At 45.5% G+C, this 19,198-nt stretch overlaps 1 protein-coding gene across 3 annotated transcripts in view; it reads right to left on the bottom strand.

Annotated features, from left to right (window-relative positions):
• mdga2a (MAM domain containing glycosylphosphatidylinositol anchor 2a) overlaps nt 1-19,198 on the bottom strand; it is a 154,619-nt gene that overhangs the window by 67,066 nt on the left and 68,355 nt on the right. For all 3 annotated transcript variants that reach the window (XM_048228706.1, XM_048228709.1, XM_048228707.1), the window contains exons 6-8: nt 19,059-19,198; nt 7,092-7,421; nt 1,283-1,576 (exon numbers count right to left, since the gene is read on the bottom strand). The exon at nt 19,059-19,198 is cut by the window's right edge and continues 130 nt beyond it. In XM_048228706.1, the coding sequence (XP_048084663.1) occupies nt 1,283-1,576; nt 7,092-7,421; nt 19,059-19,198 (764 nt within the window). The remainder of the gene's footprint in view (nt 1-1,282; nt 1,577-7,091; nt 7,422-19,058) is intronic.

Genomic DNA, 19,198 nt, shown 5'->3' with positions numbered 1-19,198 from the left:
GGTGCGGTGTGGAACTTCACCCATCTCAGGGATTTTGGAATGGACCACCCTGCTGAGTCCTCGTGTGACTGGCACCCCAGTCGCGTGTGAGATGGTGGTCACTGACCATACCTGCGCTGGTGTTGACTACCCCTCACCATGCCTTAGTTATGCTGCTATAGCATAGTGCTGTCATGGATTTCTCATGTGCCATGCCGTAGAACCCCCTCCCCTCTCCTCTCTCTCCTACCCTCTTTCTCTTAACTCTCCCTCTCTTGCCCATTCTCACTATGATTTACTGTAACAATATATAGCACTACTGATCACTACTGAGCCTGGCCCTCCTCTTACCCATCCCACCTGAAGTCCCATCCTTGACTGCTGTATTACTGTCCCCCTACCTGGATTCCTGGCCCGTACAGCCCCATCACCTGCCTATGACAACTCTGCCCGGATTCTGGCCTGTCTGCTGACCCACCACTGGCCCCATCACAACTTTCTTTCCTGGACAATTCAGACGCCGGACTATTGCACTTTCTCTCATTAAATCATGATTATGCTTTTTCATACCGACACGTAATCATCCCACCTTCTGTAACCTTCACCTCAGGTGCTTTAAACACCATGTCCTTCTCTCCACACCTGACTGTCATATGCATTTGTCATTGTTTATAGACCTTACTATCCGTATTGACCCTAGGCAGATGGGTCAGGCCCTTGAGTCGTGGATCTGCTCGAGGTTTCTTCCTATATGTATCTCCAATTCTAGGGAGTTTTTCCTCGCCCCTGTTACCCATGGGCCTTCCTTCCTTCCTTCTTTCTTTCTTCCTTTTCTTTTCTCCCTCTTTTCTTTTTCTCTGATTGCCTACATTCTGTAAAGCGCCATGATACAGGTGTAATGTTTTGGCGCTATATAAGCACAATACATTGAAATTGAAATTGAATAGAGCTGACAAACAATTAGGGAGACGGGAAAAATAATAATAAAACTTAAGAAGAACAATAAGTGTGCTGCTTTGCAAGCACACTTAATAACCACACATACATTAACACATTAGCTGTCCATCGTATCCAATGATGACGCTTGCTCCAGGGAGTGGGTAGGGTGGAGGGTTCAACGCAGTCAGCCTGGTGATACAGTGTGTAGCTATGGAGGCCAATGCATGAGCCACACACTCACCCACAGGTGGGGCAAGAGTGTCCTGGATGTTGGAGTGATACTAGCTGCCAGCGCTCATGTTGTTGGACACATCTTTCAGTCCTCTGGTGAGGACACACACACACACACCATTATCACACTTACATTGCACAATGAGCTCCACGATGGCCTCCCTGGGCTTGACGTTGAAGCCGTTGTACTGGCTGGTCTGGCAGCGGTACTGCCCGCTCATCTCGCGCGACACGTTAACAACGCGCAGTACCCCATCATAGCTCTCCACCTGCAGGCTGCCGTCGGGCATGGGCGCCTCCTTGTCGGCGCGTGACCACAGGATGATGGGCTTGGGCTTGCCCGACACCAGGCACTGCAGCTCCACCGTGTCCCCTTCCTGCGTCACCAGCGGAGACTTCCCCCGCGGGACTGTCAGGTTAGGGGGAACTAGAGAGAGACACAGAGAGAGACAGAGAGAGAGAGAGAGAGAGACAGAGAGAGAGAGACAGAGAGAGAGAGACAGAGAGAGAGAGAGAGACAGCGAGAGAGAGAGAGAGAGAGAGATAGAGAAAAGGCGAGAGAGAGATTGCAAAAGAGAGTGAGAGAGTAAGGGAGAGAGAGAAAACAAAGACAAATAAAGGTTAACCACAGAACAACGTGACTCACTTTCATTCCCACTACAGAAGGAATACAAGCAAGTTCTGCTGTTAAAAGGGCGTTATACTCTCAATAACTCTCATGAAAATTCCCAGTCACCAGAGTTGTTAGGTAACGATCCAGCAAAGTTATACGCTGTCCATCAATACTCCCCTGAGATTAAACCCCTTCATCATACTGGCAGAGAGCATCCAGCTTGTGGCCCATAGCTACAGATGCTTTTACAGTAAAAGGCTTTTTAAAAGTAAGAAATATGGCCCGGTTGCAAAGATTTAGCTAGCATATCAGGTCTTCAGCCTAATGGCACTCGGAGCATAGGGTGGCAGGTAATAGGACTGGCAATCTTTCCCCATAAAGTGATTCCGCACACCAGATGGTGCCATCCTTGAGCAGTGAAGTCCCATTATTGAGAATGAGGTCTTTAAAGTTGAGGAGAAAGTGAAAACTAGGAGGATGAGTTATTGGATGTTGTTGTTGTGGCTGGTGCAGCTGCTGTTGTTTGTTTCAACGGGTCCTGTGTGGAGTGTAGATGGTGTTTTGGCTTCCTGTTTGTCTGTGTTACGATGAGGGCAAGTGCTGTTTAGACTATACGTGACACGTAAGCGCTACCTTGCGACGAAGAGAAAAAGAGCTTCGACATGTTGTGTGCAGAGAGCAGTGAGAGATTTGAACCATGTAGTTACAGAGGACATTGTATTTGTTGCGACAGGGCTGTGTCGCGTAGCAGAAACATTACGGCTGGTTACACATGTTGTGCGTGTTCAAAAGACACCGTTTCCAACTACGCTACAGTTGCACAGCAGTGTGTGTGTTATGAAAGATGCTGTGGTGTCTGTGTTAGTGTGGTGCAGTGGTGTGTGTTTTGTGAGGTAGTGTCTGTGTTAGTGTGAAACAGTGGTGTGTGTTACGTTGGATACTGTGGTGTGTGTGCTAGTGTGGTTATGTGAGGTACAGCAGTGTGTGTGTGTGTGTGTGTGTGTGTGTGTGTGTGTGTGTGTGTGTGTGTGTGTGTGTGTGTGTGTGTGTATGTGTTAGTGTGGAACATTGGTGTGTATCAGTGTTGTGCGTGAACGAGTTCAAAAGAACGCGTTCATTGAACACGCTAATTTTTGTGAACGTTGAACTGAACGCAACACATTTTTTAATAAAGAACTTGAACGTGAATTAGTTCACATTATGTGTCATGAACGGCAGACATCACTGTAAATGAACATTGGAATTTGTTTTCCATTGAAAACTGAGTGACATCTGTTTTCTCTTTTTTGAAACATAACGAGAAAAGTTCCTCCCTCCTGTATTCTCGCTGGTGCCGCTTAAATCATGTATCACCAGACAGAAATGATTTTGACATTGTGTGCGCCAATGCATTGCGGGCAACGTAGTGTCCGGCTGAGAATAGTTGAATAGCATACTGGCTTCCGCTGCGTTACCCGTGATGAATTGCAGCAGAGCAGGGTAGGCATAGCAACGCCGCGATAGCAGGCAACGGCGAGCCGGGCTGGATTTCATTGCACTAAGTATAGAACTGGTCTACCTTGTCTGTACTGCTGCAAGTTTCATCACCTGGTAAGAAACCCACAATTGCAGTGTCATGAGCAAATGTCTAATGAGCAGCTTCAAAGAACGTTATAGTGATTTCTAGCTCGTAGTGTGAAAAAAGTATTTATTTAAATATCTCATGAAAAAAAGTAAAATTAACTGAACTTTGAACTAGTTCAGAATTAAAATTGTGAACTTTGAACGTGAACTGTTCACTTTGAGCATGTATGAACTGAAATTGAACTAGTTCAGAAAAGCTGTGAACTGGCACAACACTGGTGTGTATTATGTGAGATGCAGTAGTGTCTATGCTAGTGTGTGTTATGTGTGATACTGTGGTGTGTGTGTGTGTGTGTGTGTGTTAGTGTGGAACATTGGTGTGTGTTATGTGAGATGCAGTAGTGTCTATGCTAGTGTGGTGCAGTAGTGTGTGTTGTGTGTGATACTGTGGTGTGTGTGTGTGTGTGTGTGTGTGTGTGTGTGTGTGTGTGTGTGTGTGTGTGTGGAACATTGCTGTGTGTTATGTGAGATGCAGTAGTGTCTATGCTAGTGTGGTGCAGTGGTGTGTGTGTGTGTGTTAGTGTGGAACATTGCTGTGTGTTATGTGAGATGCAGTAGTGTCTATGCTAGTGTGGTGCAGTGGTGTGTGTGTGTGTGTGTGTGTTAGTGTGGTGCAGTGGTGTGTGTGTGTGTGCTCTGAAGGTGCTGCTGAGTGTCTGGAGGGAACTGTGCCGTATGGTGGGAGACTCCCCAAGACACATTGAGGTCATGAGACTGGGGGAGGCTCGGGCCTTCACGTACCACCGGCTTTATAAATAGGACAAGCAGGAGTAGAGAAGGTATTAGTGCATCGCACTGCAACTTCAAAACAAGACACACACACAAATCACAAACAAACACACACACACACACACACACACACACACACACACACACACACACACATACAGCAGCAGCGTAACACCTGCGTTCCTAAAGATAGATGCCAGTTTGGTGCAGAGACATGTTACAATAAACATGAGCCTTTTGTTCTATCTATAGCGCACCTCCCACGCCTTCCTCACGACCACAGCAGCTCCGGCACGAGCAAAGGCACTGGCTAGCACGCAACCACTGAGCTCCGCATACACTTGTCTCCGCAGGCGCCCGCATCGCGTCCCTCTTCCTCTCCTTTCCTCCTCCAGCACACCCCCTCGTCCCCTCCTCTCCTGGGGGCTAAAGGCATCTCCGACTCGGGGTGCGTCTGTTTGGACAAGCGCCCACGAGCAATTTCAACATGTAAGTGTCAGAGTGCCTTACGCACTACATGAGGCCGCGCTAATGCGAGGGCTTTGAAACATGTATGTGTCTGTGTGATTACAAACTGCCCGACTTCACCATGGAGGAATAAAAAAGCCCGGATGGAAAATGCTTCAAAGGGAAGAGGGTGGTGGTGGTGGGGGGTTCTTAAGCAGGAAGCTGAGCTATAGATTTTGCAATATGGGGACAAAGCCTTAATGCTCCTTTTATTGTCCCTACTGTAATGAATATTGCTCCATTTGGGATTGAATGGCGCCTGGCAGCAAAACACAGTGGAACTATAAGGAGTGATTTGCGACAAACTGCAAAAACGACATTTCTTTGATATCAAGCGAGTATATAATGTTCTCTGAAGTACCATTAGGAAATTAAATGGTAAACAGTGACCAGTCCGGGGTGCTTGAACAGGTCCCAAATGAAGACTGAATAAGGCTTATGTAAGCATGCTGGGAGCTCTCCTGTCTTGTATTTGACTGGACCACCAGAGAAGGGGAATGGGGTGGGATGGGTTGGGGGGTGTAAGAGGCTCCCAGGGATCTGTGTTCCTTTCCAGGTCAATAAAAATGACCATTCCTTCTGCAGAGCCCAGAAACAAACACAAACACAAACACAAACAAAGCTGATTTTGAACATGAACTTGAACATTAAAGGCTTTAATGCATTTCTACCCATTTTGCTTGAGTGGTTCATAGATTCATTTAGTCTTTATGGCTTGGATCTTTCTTGTAGAGACCAACCTGCAGGCTTAAACATCTTAAATTCTATTACTGATATCACATAATCATACTGTTTATGCCCCAGAATGTGAGTTTTTAATGTTAAAAGCACAAAGACATGACCTGGTTCTATGTATGCACATGGAGCATAGTGGTACATACATTGAAACAATCCATTTATTGGCGAGAACGGCAATACATTTTGTTATTGTAAACTTCTGCTACCTCGCAATAAATAATGATTAGGTTTTTTGGCATAGTGTTGTAACGTCCCACAAACCATTAGAAACCCATCCACCTCAATTAGTCCCTATTTAGGAAGGGATGCATGGATGAGCACAAATTAATAATGATTTAGCAGGAATACACTGGTGTTCACATCTGCCTTGTGTGCTGGCGCCCAAGCCAGTGCTCAATCTCACACAGCAGAGGACATGGGGAAACTGTGCCAGATCCAATTCCTTTGCACAATATTAGTTTGTGTCCTTATGAAGACGCGTTAAAAAATTGTGTAGGTGACCTAGCACTTCATCGATTGCTGTGGTAAACAGATATAGACTAAGACAACACTGATGCAAAAAGTGACAGTTTGGAAGCTCATGTGGGCACAATTTTTTTTAAATCTCTTTACACATCTTCATACCTGAAAAACACTAAAATCATTAATAAGGTTGATAGCGAGAGTTGCATATACACTGAACACTAATGATAAATTAGATATATTACTATCATAATTACTGGGTGCAAATCATTTAAGGGGCAGCCGTGGCCCACTGGTTAGCACTCCGGACCTGTAACCGGAGGGTTGCCGGTTCGAGCCCCGACCAGTGGGAACGGCTGAAGTGCCCTTGAGCAAGGCACCTAACCCCTCACTGCTCACTGTGCCGGGATTAGTGTATGCTTCACCTCACTGTGTGCTGAGTGTGTTTCACTTATTCACGGATTGGGATAAATGCAGAGGCCAGATTTCCCTTCACGGGATCAAAAGAGTATATATACTTATACTATACTTATTTGCTCCCACTCTAGTTCTACCAGATTGTGACTTCTCATCATCATGAGCTGTAACTGGTGAAAAGAGCAAAAAGAGCACAAATCGCACACTCACATTCGTGGTAATTTATGTAAAGCATGCGTTAATGTTAGGCTGTTTAGAACAGGAGAGCATGTTTTAGCATACTGCATGTTCCGGGGAAGTCTACCCTAAGGCCTGGGTGCTGCAGGTGCAGTAATCTATCATGCAAAAGCGTTGAAATGCAAAAGCACTAAAACCCTACCTAGGCAGGCTAGACACAGTAACCTTTCCCTTAACAGCTAAATATATTCCACTGTTGCACTACAGAGACGCCAGGCGTGCATGAATAGTCCCGTTTCTAATCTCCTCCTGTTCTTCTTTCAGTTAATCATTGCTGTTTGCAAACTCGTACATTCCCATGAGTGCACTCGTAATTCAGCAGTCCAACTTAAGGGTGAAATCTGCTGGCTCAGTGCAGTGTTGAAGACATACAGTAACATATTTTCTTTTTACTAGTCCTACATAAAGCTATGTCCAGGGCCAGGATAGCAAGAGTGGTGGAATATGACTAGTGTCGCTGCCCAACTGTTGCAAGTTAATGTCACTTTGGATAAAAGAGTCGAACTATCATCCACCTTTACCTTTAAAGAAGTAACGGAGGACTTTCACTTGTGTCCACCTCTGGACACAAATGCCGGGCTTCTTACACAACGATATCCGGACGGAGTAGACTCACCTGTGGTAGAGGAGATGTTGACGTCAATGCTGATCTCCGGGATGCCTCCGTTCCTCAGCGATGCCATGCACGTGTACGTGCCAAAGTCGGTGAACTTGAGGTCGATGATGTCCAGGTTGGTGGTGCCGGGTGCCACGTCCGGGTCAGTCTGCGTGATGACCATGCGTTCGGAGCTGCGTAGCGGGCGGCCGTTCTTCAGCCAGCTGAACTGCAGCTCGTCGGGCGGCGTAGCCTCCACCTGGCACGAGATCTTCACCTCGCGGCCAATCTGGATGTTGTCGTCATTGTGGTAGGGGTCCGGCGTGATCCAGAAACGACCCTTTTTCAGGGCTGGGTACAGCAGGGGCAGGAAGGGGGGAAGGAATGAGGGAAAATGGATAAGAAGGAAAAAAGACGAGACAAGACAAAAAAAAAGACAATGAGAGGTCTTGAATAGTTTCATATTGCTTTCACCATTTCACCATTGATTCTCATTTCTTCTCTCTACTGAGAAGACCAATTTCATTGAACACATGTTGTTATTTGTCTGCAAAAAAAAATACTACATACAGATATATGTATGTAGGCATCTGCAAAGACATAGAATGACCATTGTTGAGAAAAAACAGATGAGAGAAAGGAGACAGAGAGAGAGAGAGAGAGAGAGAGAGAGAGAGAGAGAGAAGAAGAAGAAAGTGGAGGCAGTAGGGTGGAGCAAGTTAAGTGACGGCTGACCTGTGCTTAGGAAACAGGTTTGGGTCAAGGGTGCTAAAATGGACTAGTAGAAGGTTTCAAAGACAAATGTCAAACCAGGGGAGAATTTCCAAGGGTCACATTCCAGTACAACAACCACATTTTCCACCACACTGCTCGCTCCCAAGGTCAATGCTTCGTGGTCCCTCAGTATCTTTGACAGTTTTATAGTTAAAATGCCCTTACACAGCCCTAACATTCTCATAAATGTCTACTCAAAAATGTCTTACAACATGTGATCACGACTGGGCAGTAGGGAATGCCCCTATTGCTCTTGGGTGCTCCTTGTTGGTGCCCCCAACCCCAATCCTCCCCCACCTTTCTTATGCAGCCCTTGCCACTTAATCTACTAAACCCCTCTTCTACTGCACTTTTTTACCCCCATAAATGCACAAATAGGCTGACACCAGACATAATTTCACTGCATTCTTACTTCCAGTAACTATATGCACGTGACAATAAACTTCCTTGTATCCTTGTATCCTTGTATGGGTTAATATGGAGGCCATTATCCCTCACGTCCAGCCAGTGTGCTCCACGTCTCATCCTCTATCTCTTCACTCTTTTTGTCTTTGTTGCCGCCAACCTCTTCTCGCTCCAGGGGGATTCAAACACAGACTTTGCAAGCAAGCAGCTTTGTGTGGATGCAGAGAAAGAGAGAAAGAAAGAGAGAGAGAGAGAGAGAGAGAAACAGCCTAGCGAATAAAATTTATTTTTATTTGAATTATACCTGACATTTAACACAGTAAGGCGAATAAGACTATATATCTCCCGCAGCACTTCTCTGCACTGTTTCTCTGTATAGTTTATAAAGATTAAAGAGAGCCAGCTACAATAAGGATGCAAAGTGATGGACAAATTGGAGGGAACGAACATCACCAACGACCCCAACTCTTCGCATCAGAGCGGAAAAAAAGATGATGGTCATAATCCTGAGAACACCCGCTTGGCAAAAGGGCACAAAAAATACTCGAAAGAACTAGCGGATTGCTGCTCAGTGAACTACACACAGATGAAACAGCACCGACCCACCGACAGGAGGACAGGATAATAAAGCCACATTATATTTGAGAGGAATTGCTCCGAGCTGTAATCAAATGTCTCTATTAGCTCACAGAGTAGGTGTGTGAGGAAGGTGATTTCATTTGTCTGCTGCTGCTGGACTACCCGTATGTTCATTTTTCCATTTTCCATTGATTTTGTTTCTTTTGTCATTACCGGTTTATGCAAGATAACATAATATGAAAAAGAAAACCTAGCAATATACATGAAAAAGAAGAATATCTGAAGAGTTCAGATGCAAAACCCTCTAAATCCGTCTGGCCACTTTTCTTTTAAATGAGCATTTAAATTCAGGCTCCTATAGGTTTTTGCTTATAAATCGATATTTCAGACCAGGAAGAGAGTGGTATTTAGTGGGTTTAGAAGTTAAATTATTTGATTAGCGTATACTATGTGTGGAGAGCATCCCCTCACCATCTTTATCTCATTTTTGACATAGGTGGCATTTAGAGGCTTTTGCATCTGAACCCTTCATCTTTAGGGAGTCTTAGGAGCTGAAGCCTTTCTTGCCCCTGCTATCTGTTTGTGTGCGTAAAGGTGTGTAGCCTCAATGGACTTGAATTTGGCTTGGACCATTTGTACACAATCCATTTTAAAGAACAGTGAGACCACCAACGATTTCCCATTTTTGCTATTGACTATTGTAAAGGTGAAATAAATATCATCCATAGACAGATGGAAATCTCAACAAAGTGCTGACTCTGTCGAGATAATGATCTTCCTTTCCGTTCCATTTTCTACACTAAGCTTTGCTAAACAATATTATGTTATACTTTTCTACTCTATTTGAGGCCTTAGTGTCCTAATACACTGTGTTCTCTATTAATGTATTCTGCTTTTTATTTTAGTGATTTCATCTCATCATGGAGCTTGGAGCTGCGGCCTCATTGCTGGTGTTTTGGATCAATACCAAGCCATCCAGCATGCTGCCACGCTTTTGTGCAAATATTTCCACGCAGATGGCCATTAATTCCAGCTACAGCGCATTAACAGATACCCGGGAAACCCACACCAAAGCAGCTGATGACTGTAGCCATTCTCCAGTGTCAAAACCAGTGTCTCCCTACAGGAGAAGAATCACACACACACGCGCAAAGCCTGATTGGATGTTCGACCCTATCAAGAAAACCCATTCCTTGGCTTGTAACGGCACACAAGGCAATTACGGGGCTTCGAAAAACGTCTTTAGCCTCGAAAATGGGCCGTCACAAATTGAACTATTAGTAATGCCGTGTTTAAGAAATGGTGTTTGAAAAAAGAATGTGTAGACCCCCCTCCCCCACCACCCCCACCCCTTTAAAGTGGTGCGCATGGAGTAGGGAGGGCGAAGAGGAAATGAATTTTGACTCCGTCTCAGTTCACAATGCTTCACGTAGCTGGGGTTGAAGATTTATGTGCTCTGGCTGTGACGGATCCTCCCCGTGCCCGTTTGAAGGCACTACCCCTTGCATTTACGGGAAAAAACGAGTCGCGTGATCTTTTTAGGCACTCTGCATAAAAAATTCACATTCCGTCCTTCTTGGTATTAATGACATGTCACGTCAGAGTGGCATGAGGATCCGTCACACCAGGTAATGTGGAACTTCTCAGACGTCGAGTTGATTAAGGCTGCCGTCTTAACCGCAGTCTGCGTACATAACGTTCCAGGATATAAAAATAGAGTGTAGACTCCCTCCAGGCATGGACTTTGAGAATGCCACTGATGGTCCAAGGGGAAAGATAGCTGAACCACAAAGCTCAACACACACATATGTGCACACACACACGCACACACACACATACACACAGCCACACACACAAAACAGAAAAACATAAACAGACAACTATACAAACACATGGGTACAAGTGTTCACAATCACACACACACACACACACACAGATGCACAAAGAGCACCATAGCTCCAATGGACAATATGCTCCCCTGGCCTACTGACTCAAAGTGTAACAGCCAGCCTACTAAAGATGAATCACTGATAACGACGTGTGCACTGCAAACACAGTAGTGACTGGGTCAATAAAAAACAGAAATCTGCACTGAACGCTGGAAGTCTGACCACACTGAGCTTTGTACATGATGCATGAAATCAAGGTTGCTGCCATGAGAGAGCCTTTATGATGTTTGCTTTGCATCATTTTAAAGTGCTACCTATGACTTAATATGTGTCTGGTTCAAAGCTTTTCACGCAAGAGTACCAAAGACATGGGATTTAAAGTAGACGGCAGGGGTCCAACACGCAGTCTAAGTCGTGTCCTGAAATTGATTGGATTTTAATGGAGACACTGTGGAAGTTTAGACCCTACTGGTTTAAACCCTGCCTGCCTGGGAAACCTGCCAACAGATTAAATGTCTCAAGTTTTCAGCAAACTGCTTTATTTATTTGGGTAATGAGCCTGTCGCAGGCATCTTGTCACATGTTTATGTTGCACGCCTAATGCACACAGGCGTGCTCTTTAAAGCTTCTTTAAAATGTACCGGACCCACCTGAGTGTCGGATAAGTGTGCGAACGCCACAGGCAGCAGTAAAACCTAGCAACATACTTGCAAAATTGACCAGGGGGTGGAAACCATAAAGCGCAGTTCATTAGCTGAGGCACCACAATACAGCTTCACTCACCCCAAAGAGTGCCAGGCCATTACCACAACAAATGTACTTCAGTTCCTCATGACAGCTCTCTGCTTTAGAGTCTTGGCCATTTTTTTTATATCCTCATCTGGAAGTGCATACAGAGCTGTCTCAACCGCCACTAAAGTAGAACTTTTATTTTTTTTATCCCTGTTTCAATATCCATCACATTCTCTCGCGCACTGTGGGTCACGCAGCACAGTGGTGGAGAAAGTAATCTACAGTTAGGCATCTCCGGTGCCTTTCTCTTCCTCCCACGGGATCTGGAGACAGACGACCCCGACGGTTGGTAAGTGTCTGGACAGGCCCTTTGTCCTTCGAAGCTCTGGGGGACAGGAGACGGGGAAGGGGAAGGGGAAGGGGAAGGAGGAGAACGCCTCGTGAGAGTCGATGTTCGATCGCTCGCGCCTCTTCTCGAAAAACTCATATTCGGTTCATTTATGGAGATGCGATGCACGGCGAGTGGGATAAATTATTTAAAAAACAAATCTGATGTGAGCTGATTAACATGCTGCTTAACATGCAGGCAGCAAACGTTGGCAGCCGAAGTTTCTTTTTAGCGTGGGCCAGAAAAGTTACACTGGCGACACAGAAGTGCGAGGCTCCATAAATCCGATTGCTTCGGTTAAAAAAAAAAAAAAAAAAAACCCAAAAAATAAATCAGGTCATGATACTTTGAGAGGTTTGATACATAAAAAACCTCCTAGGTTAGGCAAATATCTCCAAGGCATATTTGCGACTTAATCGATGTTGTAATTGAGCCGAAATGGTGAGAGTCTCGTTGGATAACCCCGTAAAAACCTAGCGAGGTGTAATGCTTGCGAATTCAATCCTCTCACATCAGCTGGGCCATTATCAGAAAGGGGTATTACAGGCGCGCAATTATAGAGTGACAAGCTGTGCGATCCCTTTAGATGGAGTGGCGCGGGGGGGGGCAGGTTGCAGCTTCGTGTTGGTGGTGGCGGCTGCTTGACGCTGATTTCTTAATCTCCTGCCACGGCGGAGCCTAGGCCCATGCCTCTCACTCATAACTCCCCAAAATTGAGGTGTCGAGAGTGCCAAAAGGAGGCCCAGGTTTTTTTGTTTTTTTTTGCCACGGGAGAAAGATGATGGCGCCCTGCTGCCTCTGATGACACAAGCAAAAGGGCACCGTTTTGAAAATTACCACGAAAAGAGCCGCTCAGTTTATGGACTACTGACTGACACCACCTGAAGCTAGGTCACTATTGGCTATCTTTTGATGATGATGATGTGAGATGAGACAAGTAAATGGTGAGACGAAATGTAATTCAGAATGGTGGTTAGGTGAAAAGACCACCAAACCTATGAGTAGCCATGCGACATAACCTCATCTCAGGTGCCTTGAAAATGGCTTTGTTCAAAACAACACATCCTCGCAGGCATGAGAAAGGTTACTTATGGAGCACAGACCAAAATTGGACACTGCTTTTATGACAACCCCGTCCTTCAACTCCCTTCTTCAGAATCTGCAATAAACTAATTTAGCCAACTTCTCTGTACAGAGGACCCACAGTGGAACTTGGGGTAAAAAAAAGACTCTAATTGACAAACAGGGACTAGGTTTCTCTCTTATTGTGGTGTGTACCTCTTCCTGTGAGAATGAGGTTACCCAGGGTCACACCAAAAATGGACTCTCAGCAGTTCTTAGAGGCAGTGCTCTCCAGAGTGGAACCCTGAGTACTTATCAGGTGGGTGCTCCTCATTATCAGATAGAAAACATGATGTATCACTGTGTGTTTCAGAGACAAACACTGCCTCACAATGAATCTCCTACCAATCAATAAGATACGACTAGGAGACTCCTTGTTTGATAGCGGAAACGTATTGGAACAATTTGTGTTGCCAGAAGATAGATTTCCAGAATGTCATCTCACAATAAATGAAGTAAAATATTATTCTCGGTCACTAGGTACTTTCTCACAAGGGGCTATGGTTATCTACATCATTTAGTGACACATAGATGTGTGTGTATGTGATACATATGATGTGTGTGTGTATTCTATTTCGCTGAGCTGACAAGTGCACTTGGGTCCAGATTGAGGGCCGTCATTTCAATGCTGAGAGGTAGAAGGCCACTTAGGGAAGAAAGAATGAGAAGGTTTAATATATTACCACTCCACCCCACCCTGCCTACTTTCATCGCCCCATCGGAAAAAAAAACATCCCGCACTGGAGATGATATTTGTAAATAAATAAAGGCGTGCGCTTTCTCTGGCAGTTTGCAGTCTCAGCAAACACCCAGCTTCCCACGCCTCGACCCAACCCCCCACCAGCCCCTCCACTCCCCTCCAACTGCCAACCCCAAGCCCACCCCCTCACCCCGCCCATCGCATTTATAAATAAGTTATAAAGCACATGCGTCAGGTAATTTTTCCCTCTGCCCCCGCACCGCACCACACCGCAGCGGAGCCCCATGCGCCGGGCACGAATAATCTTCTCAGGATGTCTGATGCTTTTACTGCCAGAGCTCAATACTGTGTGATAGCTCAAGTGGCTGGGGTTTATTTTATTGATGATGTTGCTGCCAGGGCCAGGCTTACAGCTGTCAGGGAGGGCTGGCTCACGGGGGACACATGGGGTAGTCGAGGGACGCTACCTGGAAGCCTCAGAGACTAGGAGACTAAGAGAGGGGGGGGGAGTCTTAACTTTCACCTGCCCTGGGAAGGACAACTTACTTCCTTCCTTCTTACCCAGTACATCTATTTCCCCAGTGGCATGTCAAGGTTATGCAAGACCTTGTAGTAGAGCTAATCAAACTTTAAAGCAGCAATAAGGAAGGCTGAAAGGAATACTAAAACTAATGAGCTAATAATAATACAAAAACCCTTCCATACACTAAAAATAGCACAGTAGGGACTTGCTAGCATGCTTGTGTAACGGTAGCCAGCTGGCACGGTAACTGTGCAGGAAGTACATAAACATTCCTCCCGACGCCTTAAGAGACGCGTTAGCGACAGACGCTAACACCAATGGGTTTTAGCTTTCTTGTTAGCACACCAGCCTCCCAGTCCAAGGTACTGCAAGTTTCGGGTTTGTGGCTTGGACTGTGTGGTCAGTCAACACAACGCAGATTGCACTAGTATAGCCTTGGTGGCTAGTGAGAATGAGAGACATGTTTGTATCTGTTGTTCACATTATCATATATCATTAAAATCCATTTGAAGATGATACCAAAACTGATTATTCCTATGAAGACAGACCTGAAAAATACACATTTCTGCAAGGTGTTGTTTTAAATTTTTGGTACTACTATGCTATGCAATGCTTATGTAGTTTTGATTTGTAGTAGCATGAAAAAAAAAACTGAAATATTTGAGTGGGACATTCACTGAGAGGCCATTTTTGACAGGCTATTAGTGTTGAGACTTTTGACAAAACTGCTGACAAAGCCATACTGGGAAGCTACAGAATTGTAACAAATCCATTTTTTGAGGAAGTTAAACCAGAGGGGTCTATTAGGGTTGAATAACACCATTTGAGAAAAATGGCACGTACTGTAAGTACAATGTTTAAATAAATGGACATTTTGGGTGACTTGTAAAGACAAGCCAAATATTCTTTTTGAGTGGGCAGAGAACACTGCACACCTTTCAACTGACATGACACTGTAAAAGAGGCCATGGAGTTCAGCCAGAACTCTCATCCTCTCTCTCTATCTCTTTCTTTCTCTCTTTCTCTCCAAAACCAGTGCAAAATGACTTCAATTCGTGCCACCCAGCTGTCTCCTAATTTGGGCTCTCTTTTACTCTATGGCAGGTGGACAGGTGACACGTGGAATTGCCTATTAAATGGCACTATGATTAGGCACCGGCTACAGCCAGCAAGCGGCAGGCAGCGGCGAGATTACCCCGAGTGAAATCCTTCCCGTGCAATATAGCTCTTCCTCTCAATCCCCCCCTGCTTATTCCAGCCGCCGACCCACTCTCCACCCCCCTCACCACCACCAAACACACACACACACACACACACACACACACACACACACACACACACACCATCTCCCCACCACCCCAGACTAAATGAGATTTCCTGCCATCTGTGCTACGGGGCGATCAGCAGCGATGGTGGAGAGGCGTTAGTAAAACTTCCTCTTGCATTGGCGGCGGAACACCTTATCTCCCATGCGCAGTGTACTTCTGCGGCCACTCCAGAGAGCCTGTATCGATGTCATCATCAGGGCTAATGGTGCACTTGTTATGATTCCTGAAATACGCGTTAAAATGAAAAGAAAAAAAAAAACCTAGGTGGAGGTCATGGTGGACCTTTCATGGTTTGTCCATGTCCTTGTTTAAAAAAACACACACACACAGAGGGGCTGTAATGCTCTTGGCCCCTGCCCCCACATGCACATAGCAGCTTATCAGAGAGGGGAAATGAGGGAAACATGCAGTAGCATTGTTTTTAGATGGTGTCATAGATTGAACTGAGAAAGATGGAAACTACTCCAAAATGGTTAAAGGCTTTGCTTTGGAGGCAACAAGTCTAAGGATAACTGTCCTTATAATATTTAGTAATAATAACTGTTCTTTTGTTGGATTTTTAAGCACAAGATAAATAGCAATTGTCACACTGAGTAAAGAATGATCTCCATAGTCTCTATGCGCTCATCTTTTGTCAAGGACGTGGGTGATATTTGCAAACACTGAAATTGCTTTGTTATTTCCAATGGGTGCAGCTCTTTTTGAATTGTCTCAGTCGACAGTCAAACATCATAAATTACTATTATTGCATATCCTCAGACAATGAAGCACTCATAACAACAAAAGCAAAAAAAATCGTACACATAAGGGGTCCTTATGACCTGAGCAAAGATTTATAGTGTGTTGGGCAGCCTTATTTATTTTAGGGCCCGGTTTAGAAAGGCAATTATGTGCATCATAAATATTGCAAACTAATTCTGCTGCTGGACTGGAGTGTGCGGGAACACAAATGTCAGTGTGTTTCTCTGAGGCTTCCTGGGACATTGGCATAAAAAGGGGGACACAAAATCTGTGTCCTGGCTTGACCACTGGCCTTGCGAGCTAACGCTAAAATATGCATATGACAGCAGAGCCCCGACACTCATGGCGCTCCGGCTATCTCCAGCTAAGCTGCACAGAGCTACGGGCACCGAGGTTTTTGCTGTCAGAAAGAAAGAGAGAGAGAGGGAGAGATGGGAAAAAGAGAGAGAAAAAGCTAGGCTGGGCACTGTGTGATATCGTCCTCCCCTCTCGGCTGCACCCCCCCATCTCTCTCTCTCTCTCCCTCTTCGCTCCTCTCTCTCTCCCCCTCTCTCTCTCTCTCTCTCTCTCTCTCTCTCTGCTCCTTCCCTCTCTCTCTCTCCCTACATCCTCTCACTCAGCAGCTTTTCGGTCTCTCTGTCACCGGGCGGCTGATCTTCTGCCTTGGCAGCACATCTGACTCCCGCTCACCAACCCCAGCCTCCAGAAAAGAAACGGGAGAGGAGGGGGTGGGGGGTGGGGGTGAGTGTAAGATAAAGTGTCTGGGAAGAGGGTGAGGGTAGTAGGATTGGGTACGAGAGGGGTGCAAAAGGAGGGGGGTAAGAAATCCACCTCCCCATGCAAATGCGCTTTTTCTGCAGAGAAGTGAGAGGTTGTGTGTGTGTGTGTGTGTGTGTGTGTGTGTGTGTGTGTGGTGGGGGGCTTCTTATGTGGGCCAGAGAGTCGATGGAAATAAAAGGATTCGCACTCAAACACGCGGCTCCAGATGTGCTAACAGCTTTCTCTGCACACTGGGGAGCTACTGCTGAGAAGGGGCCTAACTGTGAAGTAACGTCCAACAGCTGTTCTGACCAGGACAGCAGGGGTGTGTGTGTGAGTGAGTGTGTGAGTGAGTGCGTGTATAGGGTGGGTGTAAAGAGTTTCCTTCAGGGAGTTGCACATCAATGTTTCAGAAAATCTTTTTTTTTTTTCATTTTCACCTGCATTGCCCCCCGCCCCATTACGGAACATATTCGTCTACAGTACACACGGACAGAAAGACGAGCCCTGACTTGAACTTTCAAGAATTTGGTTCCAAAATGCTATATCTCCATTTTTAAATACATTACATACATACATTCAAGTCATGCTATTTAATTGTGTATATCAAGTCATACCAATCAAATTGCAGTTGTGTTGTTTTGATTGAGTAAAGATATATCAAATAATAATACCCAATTACAGTTCTACGGAAATTACTTGGAAAACAAAATGAAAAAAAAAAAAAATATTCATGAAAATTCATTAAAATGGTGGATATAGTGTTTTGGAACCAAACTCTAAACTCTTCAAAAATGTTCTTCCCTTCTAAAAATGTGAGAAGCCTTGCTTGTGGACAAACAATCGCAAACCTAAGACATACAGAAAGTCCTGCTTATTCATTAGAGGTACAGTACCTTCAACCAGGTTTAGATGACTATTGCATTTGACTTGAAGTCGATATGGATGCCCATGAACTAACTCACAGTCAAGGTCACCTAACTCCTCTGCTACAGAAAGTGATGTGGGATGCCTGGAAATATCAATACCAGGATGTGAGATGAGCACAACTAAAACCGCCACTGAAAGGAAGTAGACTGCCAGAGGTTTTGAGCTACCTATTGAGTTACATATGATGCTCATCTTCCCAATTTGATATGTGGGAAAACTGACACCTGGAGATCCTCCCAAAAATGCTAGTGTGAGTTTAACACTCTGTTTATGACACTATTAAGGATGCTCTTATGTGCATTCCCTTCAAAAGGGACCATTCCCTGGGCCATTACGCATTAGACCGCCACGTCGATACAATCAGACTGACAGCGCTAACATTAACTTGTCCGTAAACTATTCATCATGTGGTTTGCATGCAGCATAAAAACGCACGTACGCACACACACGCATACACACACACACGCACACACACGCACGCATACACACACACACACACACACACATACACTCTGTATGCAAATAGCGCTGTTCGGATTTGTTTAATGTGCTGCGAAGAAGAAAGAGGGCCCATTGAAGCGTTTCATCTTAGCATTCTGCCCATCATCTTGACTGGCAAGCAGCAGCCAAGCAGCAACCGAGTGGTGGGAGTCCACCGCTGCAGGCTGTTTCATATACGGGCCATGTGCGACTGCTGCCGCATTGTTGTGATCCTTATTGTCCTTCCCCCGGGAATTGTCATTTCATTATAGCCGTCGCCGTGATAATCACTAGCTAATTCAATGTGGCCCGTTAATAGGGGCCCTTCTGAAAAAGTCTTTTGGAAAATGTTGACAATGATTAGTATGGGGGCGTGGGGGACTTTTATGTGTCTTTTTTCCTCCCTTCTCTCTCGCTGCTGGGGCGTTGTGAAGAGTTCAAAGGGGTTCAGACAGCCTGTGCTTCATCAGCCGCACTACAATGCAGATTTTACTGTAACAGATGACAGATGATTCTTTTGCCAAGAGAAAAGCAGCTATGGTTTCCTACTGTTTACAACAAACCCTCCTCCCTTAGCGGTGTTTTAAAATAGATATGCCACCACCACCCCCCACCCCCCTCCCCCCTCTTTTGTGTACCTCGGACGATGATGTTAGTGGACTTCTTGGCGGGGTTGCCCACATTGTTGCTGGCCACGCAGCTGTAGACGCCGGCCTCCTCAGTGGTGATGGCGGGCAGCGTGAGGGTGCCCCCGTTCAGGACGCTCTTTTTGGGAAGG

This window comes from Alosa alosa, chromosome 19 (genome assembly GCF_017589495.1).
Source record: "Alosa alosa isolate M-15738 ecotype Scorff River chromosome 19, AALO_Geno_1.1, whole genome shotgun sequence".
In the NCBI taxonomy this organism is placed as follows: Eukaryota; Metazoa; Chordata; class Actinopteri; order Clupeiformes; family Clupeidae; genus Alosa; species Alosa alosa.
The sequence above is the reverse complement of the archived record's forward strand: the minus strand, read 5'-3'. Positions and strand labels throughout refer to the sequence as shown.